General features: G+C 49.2%; 1 protein-coding gene across 1 annotated transcript in view; it reads right to left on the minus strand.

The window, feature by feature from the left end:
* Positions 1 to 11,075, minus strand: part of LOC141051189 (uncharacterized) — a 101,744-nt gene extending 90,669 nt beyond the window's left edge. The window contains exons 1-6 of the mRNA XM_073548053.1: positions 10,890 to 11,075; positions 6,311 to 6,466; positions 6,002 to 6,181; positions 5,796 to 5,919; positions 5,617 to 5,714; positions 5,331 to 5,418 (exon numbers count right to left, since the gene is read on the minus strand). Coding sequence (XP_073404154.1) covers positions 5,331 to 5,418; positions 5,617 to 5,714; positions 5,796 to 5,919; positions 6,002 to 6,181; positions 6,311 to 6,394 — 574 coding nt within the window. The 5' untranslated portion in view covers positions 6,395 to 6,466; positions 10,890 to 11,075. The remainder of the gene's footprint in view (positions 1 to 5,330; positions 5,419 to 5,616; positions 5,715 to 5,795; positions 5,920 to 6,001; positions 6,182 to 6,310; positions 6,467 to 10,889) is intronic.
* Positions 11,076 to 11,808: the final 733 nt, after the last annotated feature.

Below are 11,808 nucleotides of genomic sequence, written 5' to 3' on the forward strand. Positions count from 1 at the left end.
GATTTAGCAGGATAGTGAGCTCTCCTTGCTAGCGTCCTCTCCTCTTCACGGCATAGCCACGCCCCCCCTGGACGTTTTTCTTACAAGCAAGAGATGATATCTAGCAAACCCTGTAAACTGGCTACAGAAGGTAAAATTACTTATTGTCAGCATTTGGTGGAAGATTCCCCATAATGAGGCAGATGGGGACACTATGGACGCCGTCTGGCCTATGATACGGTGTTGTCAGTTTTGGAAGCATGCATAAAAGTGTCATCAGCCACAGTTTTATGCACTTCTGGAAAGAAGGACAACACTTAACAGAGGCCAGACGACTGCCTCATTATAGTGAATGGATCCCTCAGGGGTTTCATCTGAATCACATAACTCAGAGATTTAGATGTAAACTTCGAGTAAGTGCTCAGTGTAGAGCGCCAGATAAATGTGATCACAAACATTATGTAAAACGTTCTCAATAAAAGCAAGTCCCCACTCAGATCTGTCATCTGTTAACCAAACTATAGGTGGCTTCTGGTATTAATGGCATTAAAGGTAGTACAAAGGCTCTTGAAAAGCTAAAGGGCTCCCCAACCTCCAAAAGAAATTCAGCATATTCTGCGCTCCCAAATCCAAATGCCCCCCTCCTTTCTGAGCCCCACAGTATGCCTAAACCACATTTAGCGTCCACATGTTTGGCATTCCTGTAGTGATGAAAGCCCACCTAATTTATTGTTGAATGTTTCAGCTTCCCCTGATTTAGCCTGTCTCATCCATTCCCTTTCAAACCGAGACTCATGTTGTTCACGTCTCATCTGTTTGAGACAGTTTTGCTTTCTTAGCTTTTGGATTAATTTGTTCAATAAATTGTCAATTTTTGGGCAGCATTTAAAAAAAAAACAAAACAAAAAAGAACAGTATTATGACCCTTAGTAATCACCTCACAAAGATTAGAGATCTAATAGGTGAATATATATATAAGAAAGTGTGTGTCTGCCTCAAAGTCAGACTGTTCCAGTTGTCCACATCTACCAATCAGAGCTCAGCTTTCACTTAGCCTCAGCAGCTTCAATCCTGAAAGTTGCACTCAGTCTAACTGTGAGGTAATTCTCACGAGGTCCCACTTACTTCTGCAACAGCCCTTGCTATAATTACAGACTTTAGAGCGACTTATGTTGCCTCACCTTAGCGACAATATGGTTGCTGCCCCTTTAACTCTTTAAGACCCTTGGGCAATAACTGTGGTTTACTCATTCTCCCATGACAGCACCAATGAGAGAGCGGATCCGCCTTTCAGAGACATAAAACCTACAGACATAAAAGGGCAGCACATCTCTCCCGCATTAGTTGGTTTCCTGTCCCTGACAGATGAATCTCTTCAGACATACCTGTGGAAGGTAGAAGACTGAAGATATACCTAGGCCCGGCTGGCCTGCTCAGGCAGCGAGGGTCCCCTGCCTCAGCCTGTCCGGTGTGCTGGAAGCGCCACAGTGGGTGCACATGTGAGCGACGGCAGGCAAGCAACCTCCGGGTAGGAGAGCTGGCTTGAAGGTTGTCCGTCGCCAGGGTGTAGGTAAGTATGCAGCCATGGTGGTGTACGGCCTCTGGGGCCACGTCTGGGCTTGCGGTAGTGATCCCTCTGGTGGCCAGGCGTGCCCGGTGGCAGAATGCGGTGGGGTGCACTATGGGCTTCCAGTGGCGTGCGTTGTGGTTTCTGGCGCTGCCTCAGTAACGTGGCCAGGGCGCAGCCTCGGTGACGCGGTCAGGGCGCAGCCTCGGTGACGCGGTCAGGGCGCAGCCTCGGTGACGCAGTCAGGGCGCAGCCTCGGTGACGCAGTCAGGGCGCAGCCTCGGTGACGCAGTCAGGGCGCAGCCTCGGTGACGTGGTCAGAATCATAGAGTTGGAAGGGACCTCCTGGGCCATCTGGTCCAACCCCCTGCTCAAAGCAGGATTCACTAAATCATCCCAAACAGATGTCTGTCCAGCCTCTGTTTGAAGACTTCTATATAAGGAAAGCTCACCACCTCTCGTGGTAGCCTGTTCCACTCATTGATCACTCTGTCAAAAAGTTTTTTCTAATATCTAATCTGTGTCTCCTCCCTTTCAGTTTCATCCCACTGCTTCTAGTCTTTCCTTGTGCAAATGAGAATAAAGATGATCCTTCTACAATGTGACAGCCCTTGAGATAGCCTAGGTGATGTGGCAGGGGTGCATGTGCGGTGAGGTCGAGGGCGCGCCCGGGTGACGTGTCGGGGTGTGCCTTGATGATGTGGCTGGGGTGCACATTGGAACGTGGCCGGGGCGATGCCGGGAGAGACGGCGGCCGCGACTGTGAGTCTGGAGGCGTGGTTCCTGGGGCTGTGGGCAGTGGCACCTGGAGGCTGAGTGCCGCTGGTTGGACTGCAGGGGTCAAGGGTTTAAGCCAGGTGAAGGAGGGGGGGGGGGGGGGGGGGGTCGCCGCACGTGCATGTGCTGGGTCGCGGTCGTGGGGGTAGGGGCACAGCCGGCAGTAGTATATTGGAAACACCGGGCAGACCACATGGAGGACCCGCTGGCCCCGGTCAGAGGTGCTACCAGATTGGAGGAGGAGCCGGAAATATTTAAGGAAGCCGGGACAAGAGCCAGGTGCTTCTAGACCCATATTCTGGCCAGGACATGGAGTCACCAAAGTAGCAGCAGCAGGTGCAGCAGCATTCGCCTATGCAGCAGCAACAGCTCACTGAGAAGCCCCATGTGAGAGAAACCAAGCCACGACCGCGTAGGGATGCAGGAGGTCCAGTCAGAGCAGTTCCAGCAGACTGGATGAGTCTCCAGCCCCTAAGGAGTATCCTTCGGCTGAGAGATGTCCCCCGCGTATTGCGGTACCATTCAGTTACACGTCGCTGGCAAGTGATCTTCGTGAAAGTTCGCTAGGTGATGTGTTTTTCCCCTTATTTTTCTGTTAGGGGAAGAAATGTACCACTAAAACTAAGCACAAGGAGTCCACTGTTTGTGGAGCCCTACTACCTGATTCCTATGGGAAAAGACTTTGCCAGCCATGCATTCAGCAGATGGTAGCGGAGGAAACACCAGAGTTGGGGAACATTGCCTGAGCAGAAGGAATCAACTGTTTTTCCAGGATAACCTTGTATGCGGCTTGATTCATACGTCCTTCTCAAAGATTAACCTGCCCAATTCCAGCCTTGTTGAAGCATCCCCAGATCATCACAGATCCTCCACCAAATTTCACAGTGGGTGCAAGACACTGTGGCTTGTACGCCTCTTCAGGTCTCCCTCTAACCATTAGGCGACCAGATGTTGGGCAAAGCTGAAAATTAGACTAAAAAAGAGAAGATTACCTTACTCCAGTCTAATCCTTATGGTCTTTGGCAAACTTCAGCCTGGCTCTCCTTTGGTTCTCATTGATAAAAGGCTTTTTCCTACCTATACAGGACTTAAGCCCTGCCTCTAGGAGCCTGTTACAAACTGTTCTTTCTGTGCACTTCACCCCAGCTGCCATTTGCCATTCCTTTTGTAGGTCACTTGATGTCATTCTGCGGTTGCTGAGTGACATTCGAATAAGATGACGGTCATCCCGGTCAGTGAAGAGTTGATTTCGCCCTCTGCCGGTCTGTAGCTTTGTTGTCCCCAATGTCTGCTGCTGTTTGGTGCGTTCCGCCGTCCCTAATATAAATAATACGAGGTGCGTTGGCCGCCCGGGGTCCACCGTGCGGTAGGTGTAAAGACCGCTGCTGGAAAATGGCAAACTCGCTAGATGGCGAAGTAGAGCACTCGGGTTAACGTCACCCGAGGTAGTTAAGGCAGACTCTGTTTAGGACACAGAGACGCCCTAATATAAAAGAGAAAGGAACGCTGGACCTTTTTGCTCCACAGGCCAGCCGGCGTGTGGCGTCGCAGCCGCAAACGCCAATAGATGCTGCTACTGCAGCTCGGCGGTGACTGTAGCCGCTAAGCGACGGTGCCGGAGAGCCGGACATTGACGGACGCTAGTGTAAGGTGCGGTAAGTACAGTGGCGCCTAGCTTGCCACTACCTGGAACTGACTATAACCAACACTCTGTCACCATTCGTAATATCAGAGGGAAGGGGGTTTCAAATAAGTCAGTCACCAGACACATGCATCCATCACCTTTCACACACAGCAGAATAGTCTAGACTAGCGCATGGCCGAGCCGCCATGCGGGCTTTTTATAGGCATGCGCTTCCAGGACCTTCCAATACTCTGGGAAGGACCAATCAGATCCGACACAGGACCTGAGCATGTGACCCCTGCTCTCCACTGAGAGGTCATTTTGCGGGCATGCCCAGCAGTACGGCGAGAGGACTTAGCCTCTGGAGCGGTTCCCTGCAGAGCAGGTTGCACTACCATTGCTGCACCAGAGGTGGCAGCAACATCCAGGCTCACAGAGCGAGTCTGAGCAGGACACCTGGATTGCTGAGCAGGTCCCTGAGCGGTCGGAGGGGAATGGGAGACCGCTGGATGTACGGCTCTGGATTCCTGTTGTGCAGTCCCAGGAATCCGACGCCTAACAGCTGCTTGACCTTGTTGTAATGGACTGCCATATTAGAAATTTTAATGATGGACGCAACATGACGCCCACTGTATCCCTTTGCTAGTAAAGCCAGAAATGAGCCCTTCTTTTCCTTATTTAAGACTTTTCTTTTCAACTCCTTTGGCATGGTAAAAAGTTATTTTTTCATTCCTATTACTTTTGGGATATTACTAGCACTTGTATTGCCATCCAGCTTGTCCTATTGCAAGAGGATTGTGAACATATTGTGAGCCCTCGCGGGCAGGGTCCTCTCTCCTCCTGTACCAGTTATGACTTGTATTGTTTAAGATTATTGTACTTGTTTTTATGTATACCCCTCCTCACATGTAAAGCGCCATGGAATAAATGGCGCTATAACAATAAATAATAATAATAACATATATATATGTATTTTGTGTATGTGTCTACTGTTTATATTTGAGTATATAAATTAAAAGGACTTGGACTGGTGTCTCGTCATAAAAGCAAGGCCCACAATACATATTATATCTTTCGTCACATGATATGTTGTCAGCACATTCTACGTATGCTGTCATTTGGCTTTGCAGTTTAGATATTTAGGAATGGACATTTTCTAATTTCAGGTAGCAGGGTGCATTCTCCGGGCTGTTAGCTCTGGCCAGAACAGGTCCGACTCCAACAAAGTGACTTGCAATGCCCAAAGTAATGGGGACAGTTTGGGTTTAGCAGAATGGTGACTGCTTGATTGTGAAATGGCCAGACTACATCACCAATAAAGCAGGGACAGCCGGTGACTGAGAAGAATCTGTAATTTCTTTAGGTTTAGTGGTTACTACTCACCTGGGTAGTCATATGTAGGAATCTCCACTTTACACCACTCATCACCACTCACATATGTCTCTACAGTATTAATGGTCAGATCTTCACCCTGAAACAAATATTGTAAAAGTCACAGACAGATGGAGAAGTCACATCTATGATCAGCTCTAATCCTGCCATCTCCACCGTTCTCATTACACAAGTATAAAACATATAATACTGGTGGATAAAACAAGACTGAGTACAAGACCTTCACAGCCGTCTACACATCATAGGGGAGATCTCATGACACCTTCTCTCCATCTACCTGATGATCCTGAGGAACATCGGGATTTTCTTGTTTATAGTCCTGAGGAAGAAGAGGACGGGGACATCTCTTTGGTGTTGTCCTCTTACTGGAGAGATCTGGAGGAAACACATACAGGGAATTAATTCATTATTTACATACAGATAATTATAGGCCGTGTGTTTTGTCCTGTCTATTACCTGGTGATGTGAGGGGCTGGGGAACCTCCATCATGATGTCCTTGTACAGATCTTTGTGTCCTTCTAAATACTCCCACTCATCCATGGAGAAATAGATGGCAACATCCTGACACCTCATAGGAACCTGACACATACAATCATATTGTCACTCCATGATCCCTGCATAGGGTTGCTGTATAATGTCCCAGCATTCCCAGCAGTGTCACCTCTCCAGTCAGCAGCTCAATCATCTTGTAGGTGAGTTCAAGGATCTTCTGGTCATTGATGTCCTCATGTATCAGGGGGTGAGGTGGAGGCCCCGTGATTGGGCTCAGGCGTCTTCCCCATCCCTCAGACACAGGGGCCTGACAGTGCTCACTAGAGGTCTTCTTCACTACTGTGTAATCCTGGTTATGGAGAGACACATTAATAAATCTCACTACAGACATTTCCAGAGTCCTCACCTCTCCAGTTCTGTCCGTATGTTATTCCCATAGATAAGAATGATGTAATGTGACGTCATCAGAATCTCTCACCTCTCCAGTAAGCCGGAAGAGGATCTCTAGGGTGAGGTGTAATACCCTCTTGTCTCTGTCCATCTTCTCTCTATGGCTATCCATCCTTGATGGGTCAATCAAGAAAGTTCTCTTTTATAGAAGATCTCCACTGACAAGACTGAATATTGTAGGGACCTGAATGGGGAGAAGATGAGAAAATGTAACATCATAAACAATCCCATGCAATAACTCAATTACTGGAGATAATAAGGGGAAACATATGAGGAGATATAACGTGTAGATGTTGTATTCTCAGATCATATATATGCTGCAACATTAGTTGAATTGTCAACAGCTGGCCCAATTCATTGGCTATTTTCGTCACTGCTTCGGTCGCTGGTTGGCTGTAGAGATCTTATGTGAAGAGAAAATTCAGAGACAAGTAGGTGACCCAGCAGTGGGTGGTACAGGAGTTGTGAGGGGGTCTTAAATGTGAGTAATAATATTTTTAGTATTTTCCAGTATTCATTTTTTCTTCTACTAATAAATCCTATCTGTTTTAGAACACACACAAAAAGCATTTTCTACTACGGCATTTTCTACATATCTGGCGAGAGTCCGTCACTGACTCCATCACCACCGGCCGCCTGTATGAATGTTTCCCGTCTTCCCCCGGCTGTAATCTTCTATCGTATTAGATATTATGTTCGATTCACACACAGGAGAAATTTCAAACTTACTGTACATCGACAGTGTTGTGGCAATTTATTTTTTGGTGTAGATAAAAAAGCGTTAAAAATGCCGCTTCATAACAGTACAGAAAAGCTTTGATGGTGCACTTAAAATGAAACAGTGGGTTTTTTTGCATGTGTTTTTCTCAGGCTCCACATAGAAGCCAAAGAAAGAAAAAATGCACCAGTACTACAAAGTATATCGGCATGTTTAGATGTACCGTGGGCAGCGTTATCATGAAATCACATCCACTTTGCTTGGACATTTTGACTCACACGAAGCATAAGTGCTGCGTTTTTTCTGTTGCTTTCTTTGCACAGAAATTCTGCTGTGTGCTATTGTATAGTTTGGTGCGGACAAAAGTTTGGTATAAAAGACAAAACAAAACAGTATTTGTGCAACGTATGAACACGGCCTTACTGACGGTAAAGTGCCAGATGTCATATAGTGAAGCTTTCATAAAAACAAGAAGCTCCAGTCGGCTACAACTGTGAAGGAATGAACAAAAAATAAATCCCTATGTCCCAACTGGCGATGAGCATGACGCACAGATGAATTTGCCCGGGCTAATCAAAAGCCGCACCGGGGACGTCAAAATGTATAGAACTTGCGGCCTCCTGTTCAACCACCAGGTACAACTGACCTGGACAGGAGTGAGTCCTCCTGGGTCATCTGGTCCAACCCCCTTCTCAAAGCAGGATTCACGAAATCATCCCAGACAGATGTCTGTCCAGCCTCTGTTTGAAGACTTCCATTGAAAGAGAACTCACCACTTCTCGTGGCAGCCTGTTCCACTCATTGATCACTCTGTCAAAAGTTTTTTCCAATATCTAATCTGTGTCTCCTCCCATTCAGTTTCATCCCATTGCTTCAAGTCTTTCCTTGTGCAAATGAGAATAAAATTAATCCTTCTACAATGTGACAGCCCTTTAGATATTTGTAGACAGCTATTAAGTCTCCTCTCAGTCTTCTTATTTGCAAACTAAACATTCCCAAATCCTGCAACCTTTCCTCATAAGACAGGGTTTGCAGACCGGTCACCATTCTGGTCACTCTTTTCTAAACTTGCTCCAGTTTGTTGATGTCTTTTTTAAAATGTGGAGCCCAAAACTGGACACAGTATGTGTATGTGGGGGATGGTGGTACTGTGGGAACATTATACTGTGTGTGGGGGATGGTGGTACTGGGGGAACATTATACTGAGTGTGGTGGATGCCGGCACTGTGGGAACATTATACTGTGTGTGGGGGGATGGCGGTACTGTGGGAACATTATATTGTGTGTGGGGGGATGGCGGTACTGTGGGAACATTATACTGTGTGTGGTGGGATGGCGGTACTGTGGGAACATTATACTGTGTGTGGGGGATGGTGGTACTGTGGGAACATTATACTGTGTGTGGGGGATGGCGGTACTGTGGGAACATTATACTGTGGGGGATGGCAGTACTGTGGGAACATTATACTGTGCTGGGGGGGATGGCGGTACTGGGGGAACATTATACTGTGTGGGGGATGGCGATACTGTGGGAATATTATACTGTGTGGGGGGGATGGTGGTACTGTGGGAACATTACACGGTGTGTGGGGGGATGGCGGGAATGGGGGAACATTATACTGTGTGTGGGGTATGGCGGTACTGTATGTGGGGGGATGGCAGTACTGTGGGAACATTATACTATGTGTGGGGGATGGCGGTACTGTGGGAACATTATACTATGTGGGAGGGATGGCGATACTGTAGGAACATTATACTGTGAGGGAGGGATGGCGGTACTGTGGGAACATTATACTGTGTGTGGGGGATGGCAGTACTGATGGAACATTATACTGTGTGCGGGGGGGATGGTGGTACTGTGGGAACATTACACGGTGTGTGGGGGGATGGCGGGAATATTATACTGTGTGTGGGGGATGGTGGTACTGTATGTGGGGGGATGGCAGTACTGTGGGAACATTATACTGTGTGTGGGGGCGATGGCGGTACTGGGGGAACATTATACTGTGTGTGGGGGGATGGCGATACTGTGGGAACATTATACTGTGTGGGGGGATGGCGGTACTGTGGGAACATTATACTGTGTGCGGGGGGATGGCGGTACTGTGGGAACATTATACTGTGTGCGGGGGGATGGCGATACTGTGGGAACATTATACTGTGTGGGGGGATGGCGGTACTGTGGGAACATTACACTGTGTGTGGGGGATGGCGGTACTGTGGGAACATTATACTATGTGTGGGGGGATGGCGGTACTGTGGGAACATTATACTGTGTGTGGGGGGATGTCGGTACTGTGGGAACATTATACTGTGTGTGGGGGGATAGCGATACTGTGGGAACATTATACTGTGTGGGAGGGATGGCAGTACTGTGGGAACATTATACTGTGGGGGATGGCAGTACTGTGGGAACATTATACTGTGTGTGGGGGGATGGCGGTACTGGGGGAACATTATACTGTGTGGGGGATGGCGATACTGTGGGAACATTATACTGTGTGGGGGGATGGTGGTACTGTGGGAACATTACACGGTGTGTGGGGGGATGGTGGGAATGGGGGAACATTATACTGTGTGGGGGGGATGGCGGTACTGTATGTGGGGGGATGGCAGTACTGTGGGAACATTATACTATGTGTGGGGGATGGCGGTACTGTGGGAACATTATACTGTGTGGGAGGGATGGCGATACTGTGGGAACATTATACTGTGTGGGAGGGATGGCGGTACTGTGGGAACATTATACTGTCTGTGGGGGATGGCGGTACTGATGGAACATTATGCGGTGTGTGGGGGGGATGGCGGGAATGGGGGGACATTATACTGTGTGGGGGATGGTGGTACTGTGGAAACATTATACTGTGTGAGGGGGATGGCGGTACTGTGGGAACATTATACTGTGTGAGGGGGATGGCGGTACTGGGGGAACATTATACTGTGTGAGGGGGATGGCGGTACTGGGGGAACATTATACTGTGTGTGGGGGATGGCGGTACTGGGGGAACATTATACTGTGTGTGGGGGATGGTGGTACTGGGGGAACATTATACTGTGTGTGGGGGATGGTGGTACTGGGGGAACATTATACTGTGTGTGGGGGATGGTGGTACTGGGGGGAACATTATACTGTGTGTGGGGGATGGTGGTACTGGGGGGAACATTAAACTGTGTGTGGGGGATGGCGGTACTGGGGGAACATTATACTGTGTGTGGGGGGATGGCGGCACTGTGGGAACATTATACAGTGTGTGAGGGGATGGCGGTACTGTGGGAACATTATACAGTGTGGGGGGATGGTGGTACTGTGGGGGGATGGTGGTACTGTGGGAACATTATACAGTGTGTGAGGGGATGGCGGTACTGTGGGAACATAGTGTGGGGGGATGGAGGTACTGGGGGAACATTATACTGTGTGTGGGGGGATGGTGGTACTGGGGGAACATTATACTGTGTGCGGGGGATGTCGGTACTGTGGGAACATTATACTGTATGTGGGGGGATGGCGGTACTGTGGGAACATTATACTGTGTGTGGGGGATGGCAGTACTGTGGGAACATTATACAGTGTGGGGGGATGGTGGTACTGGGGGAACATTATACTGTGTGGGGGATGGCGGTACTGTAAGAACATTATACTGTGTGCGGGGGATGTCGGTACTGTGGGAACATTATACTGTATGTGGGGGGATGGCAGTACTGGGGGAACATTTACTGTGTGAGAAAAATGCGTTTCAATGTTTTCTGTTTTCCATAGTTGGGCCGTATGTATCTCTCAAGAGTTAAAGGAACAAAAACATCAGGATTTCTAGAAGACAATAGAATAGCACTCAGCGCCGAAGGGGTTACTGTCCCCTGTACCCAGTAAGGGTTCCTCTCCAGCACCTACCTCCACCTGCAGAGCCGCACACATCTATGGTAGGGTAGATGTTAAATCGAAGTGGACTAAAGGACCTTTGTAATGTCATACCCATGTGACCATGTCAGGAAATTATGTTACCGGAAAGGGCTGTGTCTCCTCCTTCATTGCAAACCTGATAGCTGGAAGCAGTGTTGGATTTAGCCACAACCCTAGATATATGGCTGCTCTGTGCGCACAGGACCTGGGATGAGGTCACAGGAGGGGAGGAGTCAGGGGTCACATGATCAGGGGCCTCAGTGTATGCAGGACTGTGCTGTGCTGGTTGTCATGGTGCTGGATGAGGGGAAGTTTCTGTGTGGGGTCAGGAGGGGTTTACAGGGTGGATGTAGCAGAGCCGTGTGTGTACGAGGTGTACGGAGCGGAGCCGCATGTGTACGAGGTGTACGAGGTGTACGGAGCGGAGCCGTGTGTGTACGGAGCGGAGCCGTGTGTGTACGGAGCGGAGCCGCGTGTGTACGAGGTGTACAGAGCGGAGCCGCGTGTGTACGAGGTGTACGGAGCGGAGCCGTGTGTGTACGAGGTGTACGGAGCGGAGCAGTGTGTGTACGAGGTGTACGGAGCGGAGCCGCGTGTGTACGAGGTGTACGGAGCGGAGCCGTGTGTGTACGAGGTGTACGGAGCGGAGCAGTGTGTGTACGAGGTGTACGGAGCGGAGCCGCGTGTGTACGAGGTGTACGGAGCGGAGCCGTGTGTGTACGAGGTGTACGGAGCGGAGCAGTGTGTGTACGAGGTGTACGGAGCGGAGCCGTGTGTGTGCGAGGTGTACGGAGCAGAGCCGTGTGTGTACGAAGTGTACGGAGCGGAGCCGTGTGTGTACGAGGTGTAAGGAGCGGAGCCGTGTGTGTACGAGGTGTACGGAGCGGAGCAGTGTGTGTACGAGGTGTAC

Source organism: Dendrobates tinctorius, unplaced genomic scaffold (genome assembly GCF_039654945.1).
Source record: "Dendrobates tinctorius isolate UK_male_01 unplaced genomic scaffold, ASM3965494v1 ptg000155l, whole genome shotgun sequence".
Classification (NCBI taxonomy): domain Eukaryota; kingdom Metazoa; phylum Chordata; class Amphibia; order Anura; family Dendrobatidae; genus Dendrobates; species Dendrobates tinctorius.